The sequence below is a fragment of the Columba livia genome, unplaced genomic scaffold, assembly GCF_036013475.1.
Source record: "Columba livia isolate bColLiv1 breed racing homer unplaced genomic scaffold, bColLiv1.pat.W.v2 Scaffold_588, whole genome shotgun sequence".
In the NCBI taxonomy this organism is placed as follows: Eukaryota; Metazoa; Chordata; class Aves; order Columbiformes; family Columbidae; genus Columba; species Columba livia.
The window spans coordinates 1-27,846 of record NW_027043625.1 but is presented as its reverse complement, the minus strand read 5'-3'; the positions used below and the strand labels follow the sequence as shown (position 1 = coordinate 27,846).

Sequence of the window (27,846 nt, the reverse complement as noted above, 5' to 3'; positions counted from 1 at the left end):
ACTTCGCCGCCGTCTCCTTGGCAACCGCTCCCTCCCCTTCGGTATCCCTGCGCGCCGCGCATGCGCACATATCCATTCCCCTCCCCGTATCGCTCCGCCGGCTCTATAACCCCCACAAACCCCCTCTACACCCCTCCTACACACTCTATACATCTTCTATACCCCCTCCCCTCCCTTATGGCCCCTCCCCGTCGCCTATAGCGCCGCCCCCGTGCCTATATAGTCCCTTATAGTCCCTCCCGTATCGCTCCGCCCAGCGCGCCGGGACTTGTTTTACTTCAGGAACCGGCGTGCGCGGGCGCCTGCCGGACTCTATAGGTTCCTGCCGGTCTCTATAGGTTCCTGTAGGTCTCTATAGGTTCCTATACGTCTCTATAGGTTTCTATAGGTTGCTATAGGTGTCTCCATGTCGGACTCGGGGCAGAGTCCGGCCCCGGGCGCGCGGCGCCGCTGGACGCGGGAAAAGGAGCCGGACGGGCCTGGAGAGCGACGGGTGGGCGGGGCCGGAGGGGGGTGGGGGGGTGGGTGGGCGGGGCTTGGGGGTTGATTGACAGCGGGGGATGAGCGGCAGCGCCAAGGGGCGTGGTTTAGGGGCGAGTGGGCGGGGATTGCGGGTGATGGACGCGGGTGGGTTTGCAGCTTCTTAAGGGGAGGGGCGTGGTTTTGCGACGGGTGGGCGGGGCGTGGGGGATAATGATTGACAGCCGTGGGGTCGCGCATCGGCGAGGGGGCGTGGTTTAGCGGCGGGTGGGCGGGGTTTTCGTGTCATTGATTGACAGTGCTCGGCAGCGCCAAGAGGAGAGGGCGTGGCTTAAAGGCGGAGGGCGGGGTTTGGGGGAGCTGAAGGTGGGCGGGGCTTGTGCTTGATTGACAGGCAGGCATGCAACGCTGGCAAAGGGAGGGGGCGTGGTTTGGCGGCGGGTGGGCGGGGCTTGCGGCTCATTGATTGACAGGGCTAGTTTGCGTTTGCAGCAATGTAAAGCAGAAGGGGCATGTTATAGTGGTGGTGGGCGGGGCTTGGGGTGACCGGGGAGGTGGGCGTGGCTTGTGGTAGATTGACAGGGTGCCCGCGCAGCACTGGTAATGGGAGGGGGCGTGGCATCGCGCGGTGGGCGTGACCAGCTGTTGTGGGCGTGGCTTAAACCCCCTATAGTTCCTATTGGTGGGGGTGGGTGGTTAAACCCGAGGGGGCGGAGCTTTGTGAAGGGGCGTGGCCAGGTGGTTGGGCGTGGCCAACACTGACCACGCCCCCCCCCCCGGCGCAGGAGGGGGAGGAGCCAGCGGGGCTGCTGCAGAAAACGCCCATTATCCTGGCCAAGCCCCCGGGAGAGCGGGTGAGCGCCCGGACGCCTGGGTCCCTTTTTGGGGGAGGGGGGCCCCGGACGCCTGGGTCCACTTTTGGGGGTCCAGGATGCCTGGGTCCCTTTGGGGGGAAACACCCGAACTCCTGGGTCCCTTTGGGGTGAACACCCGAACTCCTGGGTCCTTTTTGGGGAGTGTGTCCCGAACTCCTGGGTCCCTTTTGTGGGTGGGTCCCGGACACCTGGGTCCCTTCCGGATGCCTGGGTCCCTTTGGGGAAGAGCGGGTCCCGAACTCCTGGGTCCCTTTTGGGGGCGGGTCGCGAACTCCTGGGTCCCATAGAGGGAACGCCCGGATGCCTGGGTCCCTTTTGGGGGATGGGTCCGAACTCCTGGGTCCCTTTGGGAATGGGTGGGACCCGGACTCCTGGGTCCCCCGTGTGACGTCACTTCCTGGGGTGGGGGGGGGTGTGGCCAACAGGCACCGCAGCCGCAGCCAAAGGCGGGAACCGCCCCGGCCCCGCCCCCCCCGGCCCCGCCCATCGTGCTGATGAAGTCACGTGGGGAGGGGGAAGGGCGGGGCCCGGCGGGGGGCGGAGCCTCCTCGGCGGGAGGGGAGGGGCCGGCGGTGGCCCCGCCCCGTGAGAGGGAGGGGCCGAGACCCACCCAACCTGTCTATCAACTGCATGGGCGGGGCCTGGGGGCGGTGCCCGCGCTGGACCGTGAGTGGGCGTGGCCAAATGGGGGCGGGGCTTGTGAGCAGCAATGGGGCTTAACGATGGGGGCGGGGCTAGAGGGGCGGGAGTTGGCTGGGTGGGACAAAATGGGGGCGGGGCTAATGGGGTGGGGCTAGGACTTGGGGCGGGGCTAATGGGAGGTGGGCGGGGCTTGTGAGCAGCAACAGGGCTTAATGACTGGAGGGTGGGGCTAAGATGGGGGGCGGGGCTAAAGGGGCAGTAGCCGGGTGGGTGGGGCTAAAGGGGGCGGGGCTAAAGAGAGTGGGGCTAAAGGGTGGGGACTGTGACTTGGGGGCGGGGCTAACGGGAGGTGGGTGGTGCTTGTGATTGGTGGGCGTGGCTTGTGATTGGTGGGCGGGGCTGTGGATCACTGGGTGGGGTTTAATGATTGGTGGACGGGGTTAAATTGGGGTTTAATGACTGGGGGTTACTGGAAGTTACTGGGATCCCCGGACGCCTGGGTCCCTCCCGGACGCCTGGGTCCCTCCCTTCCCCCAGCTGCCGCCGCCCAGTCCCGCCTGGCGGCGCCGGAGAAGATGAAAACCAGTATCAAACTGGTGGACGAGCAGATGAACTGGTGCGACTGCGCCCTGCAGGTGGGCGGCCCGGACGCCTGGGTCCCCTCCCGAACTCCTGGGTCCCTCCCGAACTCCTGGGTCCCCTCCCGGACGCCTGGGTCCCCTCCCGGACGCCTGGGTTCCCTCCCGGACGCCTGGGTCCCCTCCCGAACTCCTGGGTCCCCTCCCGAACTCCTGGGTCCCCTCCCGAACTCCTCAGTCCTTTTGGGCACTCCTGGGTCCCTCTTTGGGGCACTCCTGAGTCCCTTTTGGGTCCTTTTGGGGCACTCCTGGGTTCCTCTGGGGCACACCTGGGTCCCTTTAGGGCATTCCTGGGTCCCCTCCCACAAACCTTGGGGCACTCCTGGGTCCCTTTTTAGGGTTTTTGGGGCACTCCTGGGTCCCTGGGGCACTCCTGGGTCCATGGGGCACTCCTGGGTCCCCAGTTCCTGCTGGAGCAGACCGATGTGCTGGTGGTGGGGGCGCTGGGGCACTCCTGGGTCCCCATGGGGCACTCCTGGGTCCCTGGGGCACTCCTGGGTCCCCATGGGGCACTCCTGGGTCCCCAGTTCCTGCTGGAGCAGACCGATGTGCTGGTGGTGGGGGCGCTGGGGCACTCCTGGGTCCCTGGGGCACTCCTGGGTCCATGGGGCACTCCTGGGTCCCCAGTTCCTGCTGGAGCAGACCGATGTGCTGGTGGTGGGGGCGCTGGGGCACTCCTGGGTCCCTGGGGCACTCCTGGGTCCCCATGGGGCACTCCTGGGTCCCTGGGGCACTCCTGGGTCCCCATGGGGCACTCCTGGGTCCATGGGGCACTCCTGGGTCCCCAGTTCCTGCTGGAGCAGACCGATGTGCTGGTGGTGGGGGCGCTGGGGCTGCAGGGCACCGGGAAATCCACCGTGCTGTCCCTGCTGGCGGGAAACCAGCCCGACGACGACCCGCGGTACTGGTTCTTACTGGTTCTTACTGGTTCTTACTGGTTCTTACTGGTTCAGACTGGTTCAGACTGGTTTAGACTGGTTTAGACTGGTTCAGACTGGTTCAGACTGGTTTAGACTGGTTTAGACTGGGAGGGACTGGGAGGGACTGGTTCAGACTGGTTCAGACTGGTTCAGACTGGGATAGACTGGTTTAGACTGGTTTAGACTGGTTTAGACTGGTTTAGACTGGGATAGACTGGTTTAGACTGGGATAGACTGGTTTAGACTGGTTTAGACTGGTTTAGACTGGGATAGACTGGTTTAGACTGGGATAGACTGGGATAGACTGGTTTAGACTGGGATAGACTGGTTTAGACTGGGATGGACTGGGAGGGACTGGGAGGGACTGGGATGGACTGGGAGGGACTGGGATGGACTGGGAGGGACTGGGAGGGACTGGGAGGGACTGGTTTAGACTGGGATGGACTGGTTTAGATTGGGATGGACTGGGATGGACTGGTTTAGACTGGTTTAGACTGGGATGGACTGGGATAGACTGGTTTAGACTGGGATGGACTGGTTTAGACTGGGATGGACTGGTTTAGACTGGGATAGACTGGCATAGACTGGGATAGACTGGTTCAGACTGGTTCGGACTGGTTCGGACTGGTTCGGACTGGGATGGACTGGTTCAGACTGGTTCAGACTGGTTCAGACTGGTTCAGACTGGGATAGACTGGTTTAGACTGGTTTAGACTGGTTTGGACTGGTTCGGACTGGTTCGGACTGGGAGGGACTGGGAGGGACTGGGACGGACTGGGACGGACTGGGACGGACTGGGAGGGACTGGGAGGGACTGGGAGGGACTGGGATGAACTGGGATGGACTGGGATGGGACTGGGAGGGACTGGGATGGGACTGGGATGGACTGGGAGGGACTGGGATGGGACTGGGATGAACTGGGAGGGACTGGGATGGGACTGGGATGGACTGGGATGGACTGGGATGGACTGGGAGGGACTGGGAGGGACTGGGATGGGACTGGGAGGGACTGGGAGGGACTGGGATGGGACTGGGAGGGACTGGGATGAACTGGGATGGACTGGGATGGGACTGGGAGGGACTGGGATGGGACTGGGAGGGACTGGGAGGGACTGGGATGGGACTGGGAGGGACTGGGATGGGACTGGGATGGGACTGGGATGGGACTGGGAGGGACTGGGAGGGACTGGGATGGGACTGGGATGGACTGGGAGGGACTGGGAGGGACTGGGAGGGACTGGGATGGAACTGGGAGGGACTGGGATGGACTGGGATGGAACTGGGAGGGACTGGGATGGACTGGGAGGGACTGGGATGGAACTGGGAGGGACTGGGATGGACTGGGATGGAACTGGGAGGGACTGGGATGGACTGGGATGGGACTGGGAGGGACTGGGAGGGACTGGGATGGACTGGGATGGAACTGGGAGGGACTGGGAGGGACTGGGAGGGACTGGGATGGAACTGGGAGGGACTGGGATGGACTGGGATGGAACTGGGAGGGACTGGGATGGACTGGGATGGGACTGGGAGGGACTGGGAGGGACTGGGATGGACTGGGATGGAACTGGGAGGGACTGGGAGGGACTGGGAGGGACTGGGATGGAACTGGGAGGGACTGGGATGGACTGGGATGGAACTGGGAGGGACTGGGATGGACTGGGATGGGACTGGGAGGGACTGGGAGGGACTGGGATGGAACTGGGAGGGACTGGGATGGAACTGGGATGGAACTGGGAGGGACTGGGATGGACTGGGATGGACTGGGAGGGACTGGGAGGGACTGGGATGGACTGGGATGGACTGGGATGGACTGGGAGGGACTGGGATGGACTGGGATGGTCAATGGGGGGAATGGGGAGGGAACTGGTTTGTACTGGGGGGGACTGGAGGTCCTGAATGGGCCGGGGGCGTGGCCAACAGGAGGGGGCGCGGCCACAACCCAGCGCTTTCAATGGCGAGGGGGCGTGGCCAAGGGGCTGTGGGGCGTGGCCTCCTCAGGGCGCCTTCAATGGGGCAGGGGCGTGGCCACGCAGGGGCGCCCTATATGGGGAGGGGGGCGTGTCCTCGGCCGAGTAGCCAATGGGAAAAGGGGATCTAACAGAAAGTGGGCGTGTCCGCAGCACGTACGTCTTCCGGCCCGCGCCCCCGGAACTACGTCAGCGCGGCGCGGCCCAGACGGGCGGGATCGACCTGTTCGTGACGCAGGAGCGGGTGGTGCTGCTGGACACGCAGGTCATTAGCGCTAATTAACGATAATTAGCGGTAATTAACACACCCCACCCGCCCGGGGAGCGTCACCTGGGGCTTAATTAACGATTAGCGCCGAAAACCCGGAGAAAATCGGCCCAGATTTGGGTATTTGGGCCCAAATTGGTCACCTGTGGTGATTAATTAGCGCTAATTAGGGGTAATTAGCGTTAATTAGCATTAATTACAACTGAGATGTACGTTTTTGCTCCTGTTTGTGTGCAAAACATCCATAATTGGCACTTATTCACTATTGATTAGTGGTTAATTAACGCTAATTAGCACTAATTGCCGCTAATTAGCGTTAATTAGAACTTAATTAAACGTTATCTGTTAAATTAATGTCCAAGGGGTCCATAATAGGCGCTGTTACGCTGTTAATGAGCCCCAGACACTGATTAATCGACACTAATTAGCGCTAATTAGGCGTAATTGCCGCTAATTACATCCTAATTATACGTTAGTGCTCCAGTTAATGTAATTAGCACTTAATTACTCCCATATGCTAATTATCCCTTAATTATCCCTTAATGACCCCCTAATGATCTCTTAATTATCCCCCAATTATCCCTTAATTATCCCGTAATTATCCCTTAATTATCCGTTAATTATTCCTTAATCATCCCTTAATTATCTCTTAATTATCCCCAATTATCCCCCAATTATCCCCTAATTATCCCTTAATTATCCCTTAATTATCCCCTAATTATACCCTAATTATACCTTAATTATATCTTAATGATCCCTTAATTATCACCTAATTAAGCCCTAATTATCTCTTAATTATCCCCCAATTATCCCCTAATTATACCTTAATTATCCCTTAATTATGTCTTAATCATCCCTTAATTATCCCCAATTATCCCTTAATTATCCCCCAATTATCCCTTATTTATCTCTTAATTATCCCTTAATTATCCCTTAATTATGCCCTAATTATCCCTTAATTATCTCTTAATGATCCCTTAACTATCCCCTAATTATGCCCTATTTATCTCTTAATTATCCCCCAATTATCCCTTAATTATCCCTTAATTATCTCTTAATTATCCCTTAATTATCCCTAATTAACCCATAATTATCCCCCAATTATCCCCCAATTATCCCTTAATTATCCCCAAGTATCCCTTAATTATCCCTTAATTATCCCCTAATTATCTCTTAATTACCCCCCAGTTATCCCTTAATTATCCCTTAATTATCTCTTAATGATCCCCAAATTATGCCCTAATTATCCCTTAATTATCCCTTAATTATCCCTTAATTATCCCTTAATTATCTCTTAATTATCCCTTAATTATGCCTTAATTATCACTTAATTATCCCCCAATTATCCCCTAATTATACCTGAATTATCCTTTAATTATCTCTTAATTATCCCCCAATTATCCCTTAATTATCCCTTAATTATCCCTTAATTATCCCCAATTATCCCTTAATTATCCCCTAATTATCCCTTAATTACCCCCAATTACCCCTTAATTACCCCTAATTCCCCATTAATCCCCCCAACGATCCAATTTCCCCCTAATCACCCCCTAATTAGCGCTAATTAGTGTTAATTACTCCACAGCCCATCCTGAGCCCCGCCCTCCTGGACCATCTAATTAACAACGACCGCAAATTACCCCCCGAGTACGGGCTGCCCCACAGCTACGTGGAGATGCAGGTAATTAGCGCTAATTAGCGCTAATTAACGCTCGTTAGGGGATAACCTATGGGGCAACACAGGGGAATGGGGCAGGTGGGTCCAATTAGCGATAATTGGGGTTAATTAGGGGTCATTGCGGTTAATTAGGGGGTATTAGAGGGGGTTAAGGGGTAATTAGGAGTAATTAAGGGTAATTAAGGGGTAATTAAGGGGTAATTAAGGGGTAATTAGAGGGGAATGAGGGGGAAGGATCCATAGGGAATATATGGGGGATAAGGGGTTAATTAGGGATAATTGGGGTTAATTAGGGGTCATTGGGGTTAATTAGGGGTCATTGGGGTTAATTAGGGGGTATTAGAGGGGGTTAAGGGGTAATTAGGGTAATTAGGGGTAATTAAGGGGTAATTAGAGGGGAATGAGGGGGATGGATCCATAGGGAATATATGGGGGATAAGGGGGTAATTAGGGGGAATTGGGGTTAATTAGTGATAATTGGGGTTAATTAGGGGTCATTGGGGTTAATTAGGGGGTATTAGAGGGGGTTAAGGGGTAATTAGGTGGTAATTAGGGGTAATTAGGGGTAATTAAGGGGTAATTAAGGGGTAATTAAGGGGTAATTAGAGGGGAATGAGGGGGATGGATCCATAGGGAATATATGGGGGATAAGGGGTTAATTAGGGATAATTGGGGTTAATTAGCGATAATTGGGGTTAATTAGGGGTCATTGGGGTTAATTAGGGGCAACTAAGGGTGGCTACGTGGTAATTAGGGTCGTTAGGTGGTAATTAGGGGTAATTAATGGGTAATTAAGGAGTAATTAGAGGGGAATGAGGGGGCTGGATCCATAGGGAATATATGGGGGATAAGGGGTTAATTAGGGGGAATTGGGGTTAATTAGCAATAATTGGGGTTAATTAGCGATAATTGGGGTTAATTAGGGGTAATTGGGGTTAATTAGGGGGTATTAGAGGGGGTTAAGGGGTAATTAGGGATAATTAGGGGTAATTAGGGGTAATTAAGGGGTAATTAGAGGGGAATGAGGGGGATGGATCCATAGGGAATATATGGGGGATAAGGGGGTAATTAGGGATAATTGGGGCTAATTAGCGATAATTGGGGTTAATTAGAGGTAATTGGGGTTAATGAGAGGTGGTTAAGGGGTAATTAGGTGCCATTAGGTGATAATTAGGGGTAATTAACACCTAATTAGGGCAGATGAGGTGGTAATTAAGGATAATTAATTGATGATGGTGGCAATTAGATGTTAATTAGCGGTGAGTTAAGAGGTTAATTATGTTCATTCATAATGAAGTAGCTAATTAGACGTAATTATTATGGGATATATCAGGCTATTAGTTATTAGGGTATTAATTAGATTTGATTAATTAGGGTATTAATTAGATTAATTAATGGGTTAATTAACGAGGGTGCTGGGGGTGTGATGGGCCAAGGGGCCCAATGAGTGGGGGGGTAGTTAATTAATAACTAATTAACGGGGGGGGGGGGGACGGGGGGTTAACGAGGGGGGGGCGTTAGTGGCTCGTTAGCGCTAATTAGGGTTAATTAGTGTTAATTAGTCCCTGCAGATCGCGGCGTTTCTGTTCACCGTGTGTCACGTGGTGCTGCTGGTGCAGGATTGGTTCACAGACCCCCTCATCTATAGGTCAGACCCATAGATCCGCCCCATAGATCCGCCCCATAGATCTGACCCATAGATCCGCCCCATAGATCTGACCCATAGATCTGACCCATAGATCCGACCCATAGATCTGACCCATAGATCCGACCCATAGATCCGCCCCATAGATCCGCCCCATAGATCCGCCCCATAGATCCGCCCCATAGATCCGCCCCATAGATCTGACCCATAGATCCGACCCATAGATCGGACCCATAGATCCGCCCCATAGATCCGCCCCATAGATCCGCCCCATAGATCGGACCCATAGATCCGCCCCATAGATCTGACCCATAGATCTGACCCATAGATCGGACCCATAGATCCGTCCCATAGATCGGACCCATAGATCCGCCCCATAGATCCGCCCCATAGATCCGCCCCATAGATCGGACCCATAGATCTGACCCATAGATCCGCCCCATAGATCCGCCCCATAGATCCGCCCCATAGATCCGCCCCATAGATCGGACCCATAGATCTGACCCATAGATCCGCCCCATAGATCCGCCCCATAGATCCGCCCCATAGATCTGACCCATAGATCCGCCCCATAGATCCGCCCCATAGATCCGACCCATAGATCCGCCCCATAGATCCGACCCATAGATCCGACCCATAGATCTGCCCCATAGATCGGACCCATAGATCCGCCCCATAGATCGGACCCATAGATCTGACCCATAGATCCGCCCCATAGATCTGACCCATAGATCGGACCCATAGATCTGACCCATAGATCCGCCCCATAGATCTGACCCATAGATCGGACCCATAGATCTGACCCATAGATCCGACCCATAGATCTGACCCATAGATCTGCCCCATAGATCCGCCCCATAGATCCGCCCCATAGATCTGCCCCATAGATCCGCCCCATAGATCCACCCCATAGATCCGCCCCATAGATCCGACCCATAGATCTGACCCATAGATCTGCCCCATAGATCTGACCCATAGATCTGACCCATAGATCCGCCCCATAGATCCGCCCCATAGATCTGACCCATAGATCGGCCCCATAGATCTGACCCATAGATCCGCCCCATAGACCCGCCCCATAGATCCGCCCCATAGATCGGACCCATAGATCTGACCCATAGATCCGCCCCATAGATCGGACCCATAGATCTGCCCCATAGATCGGACCCATAGATCGGACCCATAGATCTGACCCATAGATCGGACCCATAGATCCGCCCCATAGATCCGCCCCATAGATCCGCCCCATAGATCTGACCCATAGATCGGACCCATAGATCCGCCCCATAGATCGGACCCATAGATCTGACCCATAGATCCGCCCCATAGATCCGCCCCATAGATCGGACCCATAGATCTGACCCATAGATCCGCCCCATAGACCCGCCCCATAGATCTGACCCATAGATCCGCCCCATAGATCGGACCCATAGATCTGACCCATAGATCCGCCCCATAGATCGGACCCATAGATCTGCCCCATAGATCGGACCCATAGATCGGACCCATAGATCTGACCCATAGATCGGACCCATAGATCTGACCCATAGATCTGACCCATAGATCCGCCCCATAGATCCGCCCCATAGATCTGACCCATAGATCGGACCCATAGATCCGCCCCATAGATCGGACCCATAGATCTGACCCATAGATCCGCCCCATAGATCCGCCCCATAGATCGGACCCATAGATCTGACCCATAGATCCGCCCCATAGATCTGCCCCATAGATCTGCCCCATAGATCAGACCCATAGATCTGCCCCATAGATCCGCCCCATAGATCCGCCCCATAGATCCGCCCCATAGATCTGACCCATAGATCGGACCCATAGATCGGACCCATAGATCGGACCCATAGATCCGCCCCATAGATCTGACCCATAGATCTGACCCATAGATCCGCCCCATAGATCCGCCCCATAGATCCGCCCATAGATCTGCCCCATAGATCCGCCCCATAGATCTGACCCATAGATCTGACCCATAGATCAGACCCATAGATCCGCCCCATAGATCTGACCCATAGATTGGACCCATAGATCAGCCCCATAGATCAGCCCCATAGATCTGACCCATAGATCCGCCCCATAGATCCGCCCCATAGATCTGACCCATAGATCTGACCCATAGATCCGCCCCATAGATCCGCCCCATAGATCTGACCCATAGATCGGACCCATAGATCCGCCCCATAGATCTGACCCATAGATCTGACCCATAGATCCGCCCCATAGATCTGCCCCATAGATCTGCCCCATAGATCAGCCCCATAGATCTGACCCATAGATCCGCCCCATAGATTTGACCCATAGATCTGCCCCATAGATCCGCCCCATAGATCGGACCCATAGATCCGCCCCATAGATCTGACCCATAGATCTGACCCATAGATCTGACCCATAGATCCGCCCCATAGATCCGCCCCATAGATCCGCCCCATAGGTCTGACCCATAGATCTGACCCATAGATCTGCCCCATAGATCTGCCCCATAGATCCACCCCATAGATCTGACCCATAGATCGGACCTATAGATCTGCCCCATAGATCTGCCCCATAGATCCGCCCCATAGATCTGCCCCATAGGGACCCATAGAGGTGGGTCCTGCCCCATAGATCTATGTCCAGCCCCCCGGATCTGCCCCACCGTGGCCCCCCAGGTCCCGTTCGCCCCCCAGCCCCCGCTCTGCCCCATAGATCCGTGGGGCTGCCCCATAGATCCCGTCTCCCCACAGGTTCCTGCAGACGGCCGAGATGGTGAAGCCGCCAGGCCCCGCCCCCAGCGCTGGCCCCGCCCCCGAGAGCCACGACCCGCCCCCCGAGTTCAACCCCCACCTCGGTGAGCCCCATAGCGCCCCATAGCGCCCCATAGCGCCCCATAGCGCCCCATAGCGCCCCATAACTGACCCATAGCGCCCTATAGCAACCCATAGCGCTCCATAGCGACCCATAACTGACCCATAGCGCCCCATAGTGACCCATAGCGCCCCATAGCTGACCCGTAGTGACCCATAGCGCCCCATAGCTGACCCATAGCGCCCTATAGCGACCCATAACTGACCCATAGCGCCCCATAGTGACCCATAACTGACCCATAGCGACCCATAGCGCCCCATAGCGCCCCATAGCTGACCCATAGCGCCCTATAGCGACCCATAACTGACCCATAGCGCCCCATAACTGACCCATAACTGACCCATAACTGACCCATAGCGCCCCATAGTGACCCATAACTGACCCATAGCGACCCATAACTGACCCATAGCGACCCATAGCGACCCATAGCGCCCCATAGTGACCCATAGCGCCCCATAGCTGACCCATAACTGACCCATAGCGCCCCATAGCTGACCCATAGCGCCCTATAGCGACCCATAACTGACCCATAGCGCCCCATAGTGACCCATAACTGACCCATAGCGACCCATAGCGCCCCATAGCGCCCCATAGCTGACCCATAGCGCCCTATAGCGACCCATAACTGACCCATAGCGCCCCATAACTGACCCATAACTGACCCATAACTGACCCATAGCGCCCCATAGTGACCCATAACTGACCCATAGCGACCCATAACTGACCCATAGCGACCCATAGCGACCCATAGCGCCCCATAGTGACCCATAGCGCCCCATAGCTGACCCATAACTGACCCATAGCGCCCCATAGCTGACCCATAGCGCCCTATAGCGACCCATAACTGACCCATAGCGCCCCATAGTGACCCATAACTGACCCATAGCGACCCATAGCGCCCCATAGCGACCCATAGCGCCCCATAACTGACCCATAGCGCCCCATAGCTGACCCATAACTGACCCATAACTGACCCATAGCGCCCCATAGCGCCCCATAGCTGACCCATAGCTGACCCATAACTGACCCATAACTGACCCATAACTGACCCATAGCGCCCCATAGCGCCCCATAACTGACCCATAGCAACCCATAGCGCCCCATAACTGACCCATAACTGACCCATAGCGCCCCATAGCGACCCATAACTGACCCATAACTGACCCATAACTGACGCATAACTGACCCATAGGGACCCATAGCGACCCATAACTGACCCATAGCGCCCCATAGCGACCCATAACTGACCCATAACTGACCCATAACTGACCCATAGGGACCCATAGCGACCCATAACTGACCCATAGCGACCCATAACTGACCCATAACTGACCCATAGCGACCCATAACTGACCCATAACTGACCCATAACTGAACCATAGCGACCCATAGTGACCCATAACGACCCATAGAGACCCATAGGGATCCATAACTGACACGTAACTGACCCATAGCTGACCCATAGCGACCCATAACTGACCCATAACTGACCCATAGTGACCCATAACCAACCCATAGAGACCCATAACTTCCCATCCCCAGCCCCATAAGTGCCCCAGCCCCATAATTTCCCGTCCCCAGCCCCATAAGTTCCCCCCCAGCCCCACAAGTGCCCCCAGCCCCACAAGTGCCCCCAGCCCCATAACTTCCCCCCCAGCCCCACAAGTGCCCCCAGCCCCATATCTTCCCCCCCAGCCCCATAAGTGCCCCCAGCCCCACACGTTCCCAGCCCCACAAGTGCCCCAGCCCCATAACTTCTCCCCCAGCCCCATAAGTTCCCGGCCCCATAAGTGCCCCAGCCCCATAACTTCCCAGCCCCACAAGTTCCCAGCCCCACAAGTCCCCCCAGCCCCACAAGTTCTCCCCTCAGCCCCATAAGTCCCCCCAGCCCCATAAGTTCCCAGCCCCATAAGTCCCCCCAGCCCCATAAGTTCCCAGCCCCATAAGTTCCCCCAGCCCCATAAGTTCCCAGCCCCATAAGTTCCCAGCCCCACAAGTTCTCCCCCCAGCCCCACAAGTGCCCCCAGCCCCACACATTCCCAGCCCCACAAGTGCCCCCAGCCCCACAAGTGTGCCCCCCAGCCCCATAAGTTCCCAGCCCCATATCTTCCCCCCAGCCCCATAAGTGCCTCCCCAGCCCCATAAGTTCCCAGCCCCAGCCCCACACGCCCCCAGCCCCACACGCCCCCAGCCCCACAAGTTCCCAGCCCCACAAGTTCCCAGCCCCACAAGTTCCCAGCCCCACAAGTTCCCAGCCCCATAAGTTCCCAGCCCCACAAGTTCCCAGCCCCACAAGTTCCCAGCCCCATAAGTTCCCCCCCAGCCCCATAAGTTCCCCCCCAGCCCCACAAGTGCCCCCAGCCCCATAAGTTCCCAGCCCCACAAGTCCCTCCAGCCCCAGACGCCCCCAGCCCCATATCTTCCCCCCCAGCCCCACAAGTCCCCCCCCAGCCCCACAAGTGCTCCCAGCCCCACAAGTGCCCCCAGCCCCATAAGTTCCCAGCCCCAGCCCCACACGTTCCCAGCCCCACAAGTCCCCCCAGCCCCATAAGTTCCCAGCCCCACAAGTTCCCAGCCCCATAACTTCCCCCCCCAGCCCCACAAGTGCCCCCAGTCCCATAAGTGCCCCCAGCCCCACAAGTGCCCCCAGCCCCATAAGTGCCCCCAGCCCCATAACTTCTCCCCCAGCCCCATAAGTTCCCAGCCCCACACGTTCCCAGCCCCACACGTTCCCAGCCCCACAAGTGCCCCAGCCCCATAACTTCCCAGCCCCACAAGTTCCCAGCCCCACACGTTCCCAGCCCCATAAGTTCCCCCCCAGCCCCACAAGTGCCCCCAGCCCCACAAGTGCCCCCAGCCCCATAAGTCCCCCCAGCCCCACAAGTTCCCAGCCCCACAAGTTCCCCCCCAGCCCCATAAGTTCCCCCCCAGCCCCATATCTTCCCCCCCAGCCCCACAAGTTCCCCCCCAGCCCCATAAGTGTCCCCCCCCAGTCCCATAAGTTCCCAACCCCATAAGTTCCCCCCCAGCCCCACAAGTGCCCCCAGCCCCATAAGTTCCCAGCCCCACAAGTTCCCCCCCAGCCCCATAAGTTCCCCCCCAGCCCCATAAGTTCCCCCCCAGCCCCACAAGTTCCCAGCCCCACAAGTGCCCCCCCCCCCCGCAGTGTTCGTGCAGACCCGCGCGCCCCCCGAGAGCTTCTCCCCCCGGCGCCTGCGGGAGATGCAGCGGGTGCTGGAGACCGTGATGGAGCATTCGCGCCTGCGCTTCCGGGGTACGGCCGCCCGGACGCCGGGGTCCCTCAGAACGCCTGGGTCCCCTCCCGAACTCCTGGGTCCCTTCCAGGACACCTGGGTCCCCTCCCGAACTCCTGGGTCCCCTCCCGGATGCCTGGGTCCCTGGGGCACTCCTGGGTCCCTCCCGAATTCCTGGGTCCCTCCCGGACGCCTGGGTCCCTGGGGTACTCCTGGGTCCCTCCCGAATTCCTGGGTCCCCTCCCAGATGCCTGGGTCCCTGGGGTACTCCTGGGTCCCTCCCAAACACCTGGGTCCCTCCCGAACGCCTGGGTCCCTTCCTGGACACCTGGGTCCATTGGGGCACTCCTGGGTCCCTCACCAACTCCTGGGTCCCTCCCGAATTCCTCGGTCCCTCCCGGACGCCTGGGTCCCTGGGGTACTCCTGGGTCCCCTCCCGAACTCCTGGGTCCCTCCCGAACGCCTGGGTCCCCTCCCGGACGCCTGGGTCCCTTGGGGCACTCCTGGGTCCCTCAGAACTCCTGGGTCCCCTCCCGGACTCCTGGGTCCCCTCCCGAACTCCTGGGTCCCTCAGAACTCCTGGGTCCCCTCCCGAACTCCTGGGTCCCCTCCCGGACGCCTGGGTCCCTTGGGGCACTCCTGGGTCCCTCAGAACTCCTGGGTCCCTTGGGGCACTCCTGGGTCCCTTCCCGAACTCCTGGGTCCCTCAGAACTCCTGGGTCCCTTGGGGCACTCCTGGGTCCCTTGGGGCACTCCTGGGTCCCTTGGGGCACTCCTGGGTCCCTTCCCGAACGCCGGGGTCCCTGGGGCACTCCTGGGTCCCTCCCGAACTCCTGGGTCCCCTGGGGCACTCCTGGGTCCCTTGGGCACTCCTGGGTCCCTGGGGCACTCCTGGGTCCCTCAGAACTCCTGGGTCCCGCAGGGTCTCTGTCCATGTTGGACCCGCCCCCCGAGTGCGAGGTGAACCTGTTCCTGCTGCCGCCATTGGAGGAGGAGAGCGAGGACCCGCCCCCCCGCGCCGGTGAGTGACAGGCGGGACCCAGGCGTCCGGGGGGGACCCAGGAGTGCCCCAGGGACCCAAATAGGGGACCCAGGCATCCGGAGGGACCCAGGAGTTCGGGAGGGGACCCGGGAGTGCCCCAAGGGACCCAAATAGGGGACCCAGGAGTGCGGGAGGGACCCAGGAGTGCCCCAGGGACCCAAATAGGGGACCCAGGAGTGCGGGAGGGACCCAGGAGTGCCCCAAGGGACCCAAATAGGGGACCCAGGCGTCCGGGGGGGACCCAGGAGTTCGGGAGGGACCCAGGAGTGCCCCAGGGACCCAAATAGGGGACCCAGGAGTTCGGGAGGGACCCAGGAGTTCGGGAGGGACCCAGGAGTGCCCCAAGGGACCCAAATAGGGGACCCAGGAGTTCGGGAGGGGACCCAGGAGTGCCCCAGGGACCCAAATAGGGGACCCAGGAGTGCGGGAGGGGACCCGGGAGTGCCCCAAGGGACCCAAATAGGGACCCAGGCGTCCGGGAGGGACCCCGGAGTGCCCCAGGGACCCAAATAGGGGACCCAGGCGTCCGGGAGGGACCCAGGAGTGCCCCAAGGGACCCAAATAGGGGACCCAGGAGTTCGGGAAGGGACCCAGGAGTGCCCCAAGGGACCCAAATAGGGGACCCAGGCGTTCGGGAGGGACCCAGGCGTCCGGGAGGGACCCAGGCGTCCGGGAGGGGACTGAGGCGTCCGGGAGGGACCCGGGTGGGACTCAGGGACCCAGGAGTTCGGGAGGGACCCAGGCGTCCGGGAGGGACCCAGGCGTCCGGGAGGGACCCGGGTGGGACTCAGGGACCCAGGCGTCCGGGAGGGACCCAGGCGTCCGGGAGGGACCCGGGTGGGACTCAGGGACCCAGGAGTTCGGGAGGGACCCAGGCGTCCGGGAGGGACCCAGGCGTCCGGGAGGGACCCGGGTGGGACTCAGGGACCCAGGCGTCCGGGAGGGACCCAGGCGTCCGGGAGGGACCCGGGTGGGACTCAGGGACCCAGGAGTTCGGGAGGGACCCAGGCGTCCGGTTGGGACCAGGCGTCCGGGTGGGACCCAGGCGTCCGGTTGGGACCCAGGCGTCCGGTTGGGACCCAGGCGTCCGGGCAGCCCCGCAGACGCTGTTTCCCGCGCTTCCCGCGTTCCGCGGCTCCTCCTGCTGGCGCGCGCTGGGGCGCTGCGCGGGCGCGTGCTGGGGGCGGGGCGAGCGCCGCTGGGGCCGAGTCTGCTGACCGAGAGGAGCTGGTGCGGAGCGGTTCAGACCGGTTATACCGGTTATACCGGTTATACCGGTTATACCGGTTATACTGGTTATACTGGGGAGACTGGGAGGGACTGGGAGGGACTGGGATGGACTGGGAGGGACTGGGATGGACTGGGAGGGACTGGGATGGACTGGGAGGACTGGGATGGGACTGGGAGGGACTGGGAGGGACTGGATGGACTGGATGGACTGGGAGGGACTGGGATGGGACTGGGATGGACTGGGATGGACTGGGAGGGACTGGGATGGGACTGGGATGGGACTGGGATGGACTGGGATGGACTGGGAGGGACTGGGAGGGACTGGGATGGACTGGGAGGGACTGGGATGGACTGGGAGGACTGGGAGGGACTGGGATGGGACTGGGATGGACTGGGAGGGACTGGGAGGGACTGGGATGGACTGGGATGGACTGGATGGACTGGGAGGGACTGGGATGGACTGGATGGGACTGGGCTGGGACTGGATGGACTGGGATGGACTGGGATGGACTGGGATGGGACTGGGATGGACTGGGAGGGACTGGATGGGACTGGGATGGGACTGGGAGGGGACTGGGATGGACTGGGATGACTGGAGGGACTGGGATGGGACTGGGATGGACTGGAGGGACTGGGATGGGACTGGATGGACTGGGAGGGACTGGGATGGACTGGGATGGGACTGGGAGGGACTGGGATGGACTGGATGGACTGGGAGGGACTGGGATGGGACTGGGATGGGACTGGGAGGGACTGGGAGGGACTGGGATGGGACTGGGAGGGACTGGAGGGACTGGGAGGGACTGGGAGGTCAATGGGATGAACTGGGGGGGCAACTGGTTTATACTGGGAGGGACTGGAAGTCACTGGGAGGGTCAATGCGGGCACTGGGAGGTCAATGGGAGGGACTGGGGGGACAACTGGTTTATACTGGAGGAACTGGGATGGACTGGTTTATACTGGGATATACTGGGGGGTCACTGGGAGGTCAATGGGATGAACTGGGGGGGTCAATGGGGCAGTCAATGGGATGAACTGGGATGGACTGGGATACTGGGGGGGCTGGGGGGCACTGGGAGGGACTGGTTTATACTGGGAGTCACTGGGAACCACTGGGGGGGTCAATGGGATGAACTGGGATGGACTGGGGGGGTCACTGGGAGTCACTGGATGAACTGGGGAGGTGAATGGGAGTCACTGGATGAACTGGGAGGGACTGGGAGGTCAATGGAGGGACGGGGGGGGTCAATGGGGGAGTCAATGGGGGTAACTGGGATGAACTGGGAGGTCAATGGGGCCACTGGGGGGGAACTGGTTTATACTGGGAGGAACTGGGACGGACTGGGGGGGTCAATGGATGAACTGGAGGGACTGGGGGGAACTGGTTTATACTGGGAGGCCACACCCGCACTCATACTGGTCCATACTGGTCCATACTGTTTATACTGGTCCATACTGGTCCATACTGGTCCATACTGGTCCGCAGGTTCCATTACGCCGCCCGGATCTGGGACGGCGTGAAGAAATCGTCGGCACTGGCCGAATACGGGCGGTTACTGGGCTGAACTGGGGGGACCCAGGCGTCCGGGAGGGACCCAGGCGTCCGGGAGGGACCCAGGCGTCCGGGACCAATAAACCGCCTCGTTCCGGGGTTCTCATTAGTTTATGAGTGTGTTAATTATTTTCCCCAGTCTTTAATTAACCCCCCGACCCCTAATTCCCCCCCCAATGATCGTTAATTAACCCGCGGGATCGTTAATTACCGCTAATTGCGAGGAATTCTCACTGCGCATGCGCGCTGCGAAGGCGCGAAACCCGGGCGGACCGCTCACCACCGAGCCCGGCGGACCCGCCGCCTAGAGCGGCTCCGCGCAGCACAACGCATGCGCAGAGCCCGCGGGCGGACTGAAGTACCATAGAAAACAAGCCGCCCGAGGGCGCAGAGCGGCTTCCGGTGCATGGCGGCGATGCCGGAGCTCCGCTTCAAACGCGTCGTGTCCGTAACGAGCGCGGATCCGGTAACGAAAAGCGGGGAAAACGGGCAAAAATGGGCGAAATGAGGGAAAATGGGGGAAGCGGAAGCGAACGCGGCGGCTCCGCTGCCCCCAGCGCCACCCGGCGGAGAATCTGCTGCAGCCGGAGCGCGGCGGGCGCTGGAGGGCGGGAAAGGCCGGGGAGAAGCGGATCAGCGCCGAGCTGGAGGTGAGAGCCGGACGCCTGGGTCCCCGGGGCATGCCTGGGTCCCTTTCCCCGGACGCCTGGGTCCCCGGGGCATGCCTGGGTCCCTTTCCCGGACGCCTGGGTCCCTTTCCCGGACGCCTGGGTCCCTTTCCCGGACTCCTGGGTCCCCGGGGCATGCCTGGGTCCCTTTCCCGGACGCCTGGGTCCCCTCCCGGACGCCTGGGTCCCTTTCCCGGACGCCTGGGTCCCCTCCCGGACGCCTGGGTCCCTTTCCCGGACGCCTGGGTCCCCGGGGCATGCCTGGGTCCCTTTCCCGGACGCCTGGGTCCCCGGGGCATGCCTGGGTCCTTTTCCCGGACGCCTGGGTCCCCGGGGCATGCCTGGGTCCCTTTCCCGGACGCCTGGGTCCCTTTCCCGGACGCCTGGGTCCCTTTCCCGGACGCCTGGGTCCACGGGGCATGCCTGGGTCCCTTTCCCGGACGCCTGGGTCCCTTTCCCGGACGCCTGGGTCCACGGGGCATGCCTGGGTCCTTTCCCGGACGCCTGGGTCCCCTTCTTGAACTCCTGTTTCCCTGGGGCACGCCTGGGTCCCTCCCAGAGTCCTGGGTCCCTGGGGCACTCCTGGGTCCCTACTCGAACGCCTGGGTCCCCACCTGATCGCCTGAGTCCCCGGGGTACGCCTGGGTCCCTTCCCGACGCCTGGGTCCCCACCGGGATGCCTGGGTTCCTCCCGAACTCCTGGGTCCCTCCCCAACTCCCATCTCCCTGGGCACTCCTGGGTCCCTCCCGGACGCCTGGGTCCCTCCCCAAACTCCGGTCTCCCCGGGGCACTCCTGGGTCCCTCCCGGACGCCTGGGTCCGCAGCTGGAGGGGGAGGGGCCCATCCACTCCGTTCACATCGGCAACGACGGCTCCGCCTTCGTGGAGCTTCTGGTGGGGAAAGCGGCCGGCGGCGACTTCCAGGTGACCTTGACCTCCCCGTGACCCTTGCCTTGACCTCCCCGTGACCCTTGGCCTTGACCTCCCCGTGACCCTTGGCCTTGACCTCCCCATGACCCCCGTGACCCTCTCCTTAGCCTTGACCTCCCCCATGACCCTGTGACCCGTGGCCTTGACCTCCCTGTGACCCTTGGCCTTGATCTCCCCCCATGACCCCTCCCTTGGCCTTGACCTCCCCGTGGCCCTTGGTCTTGACCTCCCCATGACCCTGTGACCCTTGGCCTTGACCTCCCTGTGACCCCTTCCCTTGGCCTTGACCTCCCTGTGACCCCTTCCCTTGGCCTTGACCTCCCCGTGACCCCTCCCCTTGGCCTTGACCTCCCCGTGACCCCCCTTGGCCTTGACCTCCCCGTGACCCCCCTTGGCCTTGACCTCCCCGTGACCCCCCTTGGCCTTGACCTCCCCGTGACCCTTGGCCTTGACCTCCCTGTGACCCCCCTTGGCTTGACCTCCCCGTGACCCCGTGAGCCTTGGCCTTGACCTACCTGTGACCCCATGACCCTTGGCCTTGACCTCCCCGTGACCCCTCGCATTGGCCTTGACCTCCCCCATGAACCTGTGACCCTTGGCCTTGACCTCCCCTGTGACCCTTGGCCTCTCTGTGACCCCGTGACCCTTTGGCCTTGACCTCTCTGTGACCCCTCCCCTTGGCCTTGACCTCCCTGTGACCCCGTGAACTTTGCCCCCAGGTGCTGCTGCCCACAGCCGCCTTCCTGTCGCCCAATGAGAGCCGGGCGGGGGCGGAGCTTGGGCGGGTGCGGCTCTTCGGGCCCCAATCGCTGGTGAGGGGTGTGGCCGAGGAGCGCTGGGACCGGATCCGATTGGTCTGCACCCAACCCTACTGCCAGGTGGGTGGGGCCCGGACGCCTGGGTCCGCTGGGGCACTCCTGGGTCCCCTGCCGAACTCCTGGGTCCATCCCCACTCTGGGGTCTCTGGGGCATTCCTGGGTCCCTTCCCAAACTCCTGGGGCCCTCCCGGACTTCAGGGTCCCTGGGGAATGCCTGGGTCCCTTCCCAAACTCTTGGGTCTCTGGGGCACTCCTGGGTCCCTCCCAAACTTCTGGGGCACTCCTGGGTCCCTTCCCAAACTCTTGGGTCTCTGGGGCATTCCTGGGTCCCCTCCCGGACGCCTGGGTCCCCCCATGGGTTGGGAGGCTTACTGGGAGCACTGGGAAGTTACTGGGAGTGCCCGAACTCCTGGGTCCCTTGGGGTACTCCTGGGTCCCCCATAACTTGTGTCCCTTGGGGTACTCCTGGGTCCCTTGGGGTACTCCTGGGTCCCCCTGAACTCCTGGGTCCCCCATAACTTGTGTCCCTCCCGAACTCCTGGGTCCCTTGGGGTACTCCTGGGTCCCTTGGGGTACTCCTGGGTCCCCCTGAACTCCTGGGTCCCCCATAACTTGTGTCCCTCCCGAACTCCTGGGTCCCTTGGGGTACTCCTGGTCCCTTGGGGTACTCCTGGGTCCTTTGGGGTACTCCTGGGTCCCCCATAACTTGTGTCCCTTGGGGTACTCCTGGGTCCCTTGGGGTACTCCTGGGTCCCCCTGAACTCCTGGGTCCCCCATAACTTGTGTCCCTCCCGGACGCCTGGGTCCCTCCCGGACGCCTGGGTCCCTCCCGGACGCCTGGGTCCCCGCAGACCCGCCCTTTCGGTCTCGCCTTCGTCCGGCTCTTCTCGTCCCCCGACGACGCCCCCGCCGGCCCCTCCCCCCCCGTGAGTGTCACCCCTCCCCCACCCCCCGTGACCCCTCCCCCACCCCGCTCTGACCTTTGACCTCTGACCTCTGCCCCCGCCCCTCCCCCCAGAGCCGCCGCCTGGGTCCCTTCAAGCTCCGCGAGGGGGGGTCGAGCCCCCCCCGCCCCCCCGGATCCCTGTTCTACCAGCGCCCCTCCCCCACCGCAGGTCAGCCCCCGGACGCCTGGGTCCCTTTTTGGGGGGGTTCCCCGGACGCCTGGGTCCCTTTTTGGGGGGGGGTTCCCCGGACGCCTGGGTCCCTTTTGGGGGGGGTTTCCCCGGACGCCTGGGTCCCTTTTTGGGGGGGGTTCCCCGGACGCCTGGGTCCCTTTTTGGGGGGGGGTTCCCCGGACGCCTGGGTCCCTTTTTGGGTGGGTGATGGGGAGTCCCCGGACGCCTGGGTCCCTTTTTGGGTGGGTGATGGGGAGTCCCCGGACGCCTGGGTCCCTTTTGTGGGGGGGTTCCCCGGACGCCTGGGTCCCCTTTTGTGGGGGGGTTCCCCGGACGCCTGGGTCCCTTTTGGGGGGGGGTTCCCCGGACGCCTGGGTCCCTTTGGGAGGGGGTTCCCCGGACGCCTGGGTCCCTCCCGGATGCCTGGGTCCCTTTTTGGGTGGGTGATGGGGAGTCCCCGCACGCCTGGGTCCCTTTTGTGGGGGGTTTCCCCGGACGCCTGGGTCCCTTTTGGGTGGGGGTTCCCCGGACGCCTGGGTCCCTTTTGGGGGGGGTTCCCCGGACACCTGGGTCCCTTTTGGGGGGGTTTCCCCGGACGCCTGGGTCCCTTTTTGGGGGGGGTTCCCCGGACGCCTGGGTCCCTTTTTGAGGGGGGTTCCTCGGACGCCTGGGTCCCTTTTTGGGGGGGGGTTCCCCGGACGCCTGGGTCCCTTTTTGGGGGGGTGATGGGGAGTCCCCGGACGCCTGGGTCCCTTTTTGGGGGGGTTCCTCGGACGCCTGGGTCCCTTTTTGGGGGGGTGATGGGGAGTCCCCGGACGCCTGGGTCCCTTTTTGGGGGGGGTTCCTCAGACGCCTGGGTCCCTTTTTGGGGGGGGTTCCCCGGACGCCTGGGTCCCTTTTTGGGGGGGGTTCCCCGGATGCCTGGGTCCCTTTTGGGGGGGACCCTGGACGCCTGGGTCCCTTTTTGGGTGGGTGATGGGGAGTCCCCGGACGCCTGGGTCCCTTTTTGCGGGGGGTTCCCCGGACGCCTGGGTCCCTTTGGGAGGGGTTCCCGGACGCCTGGGTCCCTCCCGGATGCCTGGGTCCCTTTTTGGGGGGTGTTCCCCGGACGCCTGGGTCCCTTTTGGGGGGTGTTCCCCGGACGCCTGGGTCCCTTTTTGGGTGGGTGATGGGGAGTCCCCGGACGCCTGGGTCCCTTTTTGGGGGGGTTTCCCCGGACGCCTGGGTCCCTTTTGGTGGGGGTTCCCCGGACGCCTGGGTTCCTTTTTGGGGGGGTTTCCCCGGACGCCTGGGTCCCTTTTTGGGGGGGTTTCCCCGGACGCCTGGGTCCCTTTTTGGGGGGGGGGTTCCCCGGACGCCTGGGTCCCTTTTGGGGGGGGTTCCCCGGACACCTGGGTCCCTTTTGGGGGGGGTTTCCCCGGACGCCTGGGTCCCTTTTTGGGGGGGTTTCCCCGGACGCCTGGGTCCCTTTTTGAGGGGGTTCCTCGGACGCCTGGGTCCCTTTTTGGGGGGGGGTTCCCCGGACGCCTGGGTCCCTTTTTGGGGGGGTGATGGGGAGTCCCCGGACGCCTGGGTCCCTTTTTGGGGGGGTTCCTCGGACGCCTGGGTCCCTTTTTGGGGGGGTGATGGGAGTCCCCGGACGCCTGGGTCCCTTTTTGGGGGGGGTTCCCCGGACCCTTGGGTCCCTTTTTGGGGGGGTCCCCGGACGCCTGGGTCCCTTTTTGGGGGGGGTTCCCCGGATGCCTGGGTCCCTTTTGGGGGGGTCCCCGGACGCCTGGGTCCCTTTTGGTTGGGTGATGGGGAGTCCCCGGACGCCTGGGTCCCTTTTGGGGGCGGTTCCCCGGACGCCTGGGTCCATTTTGGGGGGGGGGGTTCCCCGGACGCCTGGGTCCCTCCCGGACGCCTGGGTCCCCTCTCTCCCCGCAGCCCCTCCCCCCCCGGCCCCACCTGGTCCCAGTTTCGCTGTCGCCGCCCTCGGAGGCTCCGCCCACAAGGTAAGCCACGCCCCCATCGACCACGCCCCCATAGGCCACACCCCCTCATTGGCCACGCCCCCATTGGGGACCCAGGCGTCCGGGATGGGTCAATTGCCTCATTCTTGGCCTCTAATTAATCCCTTGGGCTGTTAATTAACCCTCCCCCAGTGTCTTAATTAACCCCCCAGTGTCTTAATTAACCCCCCCAGCCCTTAATTACCCCCCCAGGCTCTTAATTACCCCCAAGGATCTTAATTCTTTCCCCTTAGGTCACTAATTACCCCCCAGGAGTGTTAATTATCCCCCTCCCACCATCCTAATTGCCCTTCCCAGCCTTTAATTACCCCCCAAGATAGTTAATTACCATCCCCAGCCCCTAATTATCTCCTGCAAGGTCTTAATTAGTCTCCTAGGGGTCTTAATTACCCCCCGCAGCTCTTAATTGTTCTATCAAGCGTCTTTATAATGGATCCTAATTAGTCTCTAAGGGCTTAATTATTGTTCGACAGGTATTAATTAACCTCTCAATGGCTTTAATTACCCCCCAAGGGCTTTAATTACCTCTCCACCCCCTAATTAACTACTAATTAACACCCATTACTAATTAACAGGCCGCCAAGCGTCGCCCGTCCCCCAAAACCAATGGAAAAGCTTCAAAACTGCCCAAAACCGCCCGGACGCCTGGGTCCCCGTCCCGGACGCCTGGGTCCCCGTCCCGGACGCCTGGGTCCTCCCGGACGCCTGGGTCCTCCCGGACGCCTGGGTCCCCGTCCAGGACAGCTGGATCCTCCCGGACGCCTGGGTCCCCTCCCCGGACGCCTGGGTCCTCCCGGACGCCTGGGTCCCCTCCCCGGACGCCTGGGTCCCCGTCGGGGGGCCCGATCCTGGCGGGGGTGGTGCTGGTGCTGAGCGGGTTCCAGAACCCCCTGAGGAGCCAATTGCGTGAGGCCGCGGCCGAGCTGGGCGCCGCCTACAGCCCTGATTGGACGGCACGGAGCACCCACCTGGTGTGAGTGGACACGCCCCCCGAGGGACCCAGGAGTGCCCCAGGGGACCCAGGAGTGCCCCAGGGACATGGGGGTGTGGGAGGGACCCAGGAGTGCCCCAGGGACATGGGGGTGTGGGAGGGACCCAGGAGTGCCCCAGGGGACCCAGGAGTGCCCCAGGGACATGGGAGTGTGGGAGGGACCCAGGAGTGCCCCAGGGACATGGGAGTGTGGGAGGGACCCAGGAATGCCCCAGGGGACCCAGGAGTGCCCCAGGGACGTGGGAGTGTGGGAGGGACCCTGGAGTGCCCCAGGGGACCCAGGAGTGCCCCGGGACATGGGATTGTAGGAGGGACCCAGGAGTGCCCCTGGGACATGGGGGTGTGGGAGGGACCCAGGAGTGCCCCAGGGGACCCAGGAGTGCCCCAGGGACATGGGGGTGTGGGAGGGACCCAGGAGTGCCCAGGGGACCCAGGAGTGCCCCAGGGACATGGGGGTGTGGGAGGGACCCAGGAGTGCCCCAGGGGACCCAGGAGTGCCCCGGGGACATGGGAGTGTAGGAGGGACCCAGGAGTACCCCGGGGACCCAGGAGTGCCCCAGGGACCCAGGAGTTCGGGAGGGGACCCAGGAGTGCCCCAGGGACCCAGGAGTGCCCCTGGGACATGGGGGTGTGGGAGGGACCCAGGAGTGCCCCAGGGACCCAGGAGTGCCCCAGGGACATGGGGGTGTGGGAGGGACCCAGGAGTGCCTCAAGGGACCCAGGAGTTCAGGGGGAAGCCAAATGGGGGACCCAGGAATCTGGGGGGACCCCGGAGTACCCAGAAACCCAGGAGTTCAGGAGGGGACCCAGGAGTGCCCCAGGGACCCAGGAGTTTGGGGAGGGACCCAGGAGTGCCCCAGGGACCCAGGAGTTCGGGAGGGGACCCAGGAGTGCCCCAGGGACCCAGGAGTTTGGGGAGGGGAACCAGGCGTCCGAGGGACCCAGGCGTCCGGTGTCCCCCCAGGGCCGCGTTCCCCCGCACCCCAAAGCCGCGGCCGCTCGTTCCGGGGGGGGATTCGTGGTGGACCCGCCTGGATCTGGGACTGTCGGCGGCTGCAGCGGCGCCTCCATGAGAGACCGTGAGAGCCCGGCCACGCCCACCCGGCCACGCCCACCCCAGGCTCCGCCCACCCTGTTCTTTCCCACCCCATTCACTCCCACCCCACTCACTTCCATTGGGCCCGTACAGTGGCGTCTATTGAGGGTTAATGGGAGGCCACGCCCATCGGGGGGGTGGTCTGGGTAGGCTCCGCCCACCCCCCAGGCTCCGCCCACCCCCTTCACTCCCACCCCATTTACTCCCATTGGGACCCATACAAAGGGGTCTGTTGACGGTTAAGGGGAGGCCCCGCCCATCAGGGAGGTGGTGTCCCCCCCGGCTCCGCCCCCCCCCCCCGGCTCCGCCCTCCCCGGCTCCGCCCACTCCCCCACCCCTCCCCGGCTCCGCCCACTCCCCCACCCCTCCCCGGCTCCGCCCACCCCCTCCCCGGCTCCACCCCCCCACACACACCCAGCTCCGCCCACCCCCCGGCTCCGCCCACCCCCCTCCCCGGCTCCGCCCACCCCCCTCCCCGGCTCCACCCACACACACACACACACCCGGCTCCGCCCACCCCCCTCCCCAGCTCCGCCCACCCCCCTCCCGGCTACGCCCACCCCCCTCCCCAGCTCCGCCCACCCCCCTCCCCAGCTCCGCCCACCCCCCTCCCCGGCTCCGCCACCCCCTCCCCGGCTCCGCCCACCCCCCTCCCCGGCTCCACCCACCCACACACACCCCCCGGCTCCGCCCACCCCCCGGCTCCGCCCACACCCCCCAGCTCCACCCACACACCCACCCCGGCTCTGCCCACCCCCCGCCCCGGCTCCGCCCACCCCTCACCCCCCCCCCGGCTCCACCCCCCCACACACACCCCCGGCTCCGCCCACCCCCAGGGCTCCGCCCACCAGCCCCACACACCCCCCCCCGGCTCCACCCCCACCCGGCTCCGCCCACCCCTTTCATTCCCACCCCACTCACTCCCCTTGGGGCCCATACAATGGGGTCTATTGAGGGTTAAGGGGAGGCCACGCCCACAGGGGGGCACTTAAAGGGCACGCCCCCTTTGGGAGGGCTACATGAGGCCACGCCCACCCCATTCACTGCCATTGGGGCCCAGACAATGGGGTATATTGGTTAATTGGAGGCCACGCCCATCTGGCTATGTGTGGCCACGCCCACCGCGGGGTGTGTGTGTCCCAATTGGCTCCTCCCCTCCA

General features: G+C 61.8%; 2 protein-coding genes across 3 annotated transcripts; both read left to right on the top strand.

Annotated features, from left to right (window-relative positions):
* The first annotated feature begins 252 nt into the window (after positions 1-252).
* SMG9 (SMG9 nonsense mediated mRNA decay factor) lies at positions 253-19,167 on the top strand. The gene is given in 14 exon segments (XM_065048321.1): positions 253-493; positions 1,266-1,334; positions 1,781-2,021; positions 2,535-2,632; positions 3,424-3,536; positions 5,679-5,790; positions 7,379-7,474; positions 9,034-9,119; positions 11,855-11,958; positions 15,142-15,249; positions 16,152-16,250; positions 17,367-17,408; positions 17,411-17,501; positions 18,988-19,167. Coding segments are annotated over 14 exon segments (1,425 nt in total). The 5' UTR covers positions 253-406; the 3' UTR covers positions 19,067-19,167.
* Positions 19,168-19,294: 127 nt separating this feature from the next.
* XRCC1 (X-ray repair cross complementing 1) lies at positions 19,295-26,916 on the top strand. Of its 2 annotated transcripts, XM_065048323.1 has the most exons (10): positions 19,295-19,519; positions 19,611-19,703; positions 20,547-20,645; positions 21,371-21,529; positions 22,321-22,395; positions 22,488-22,584; positions 24,514-24,581; positions 25,175-25,322; positions 25,401-25,572; positions 26,555-26,916. In XM_065048323.1, exons 1-10 carry the CDS (start codon positions 19,460-19,462, stop codon positions 26,661-26,663), a joined length of 1,080 nt encoding a protein of 359 aa, XP_064904395.1. In that variant the 5' UTR covers positions 19,295-19,459; the 3' UTR covers positions 26,664-26,916. The 2 variants fall into 2 exon arrangements, with proteins under 2 accessions (XP_064904395.1, XP_064904394.1); XM_065048322.1 differs by having other exon boundaries at positions 25,175-25,572; positions 26,555-26,915.
* Positions 26,917-27,846: the final 930 nt, after the last annotated feature.

Bases quoted from the DNA above. Each gene is read 5' to 3' on its own strand.
- XRCC1 (XM_065048322.1), top strand. From the start codon at position 19,460: ATGGCGGCGATGCCGGAGCTCCGCTTCAAACGCGTCGTGTCCGTAACG. The intron at 22,585-24,513 runs GTCAGCCCCCGG...CTCTCCCCGCAG, and splicing joins GCGCCCCTCCCCCACCGCAG to CCCCTCCCCCCCCGGCCCCA. The intron at 24,582-25,174 runs GTAAGCCACGCC...ACTAATTAACAG, and splicing joins TCGGAGGCTCCGCCCACAAG to GCCGCCAAGCGTCGCCCGTC.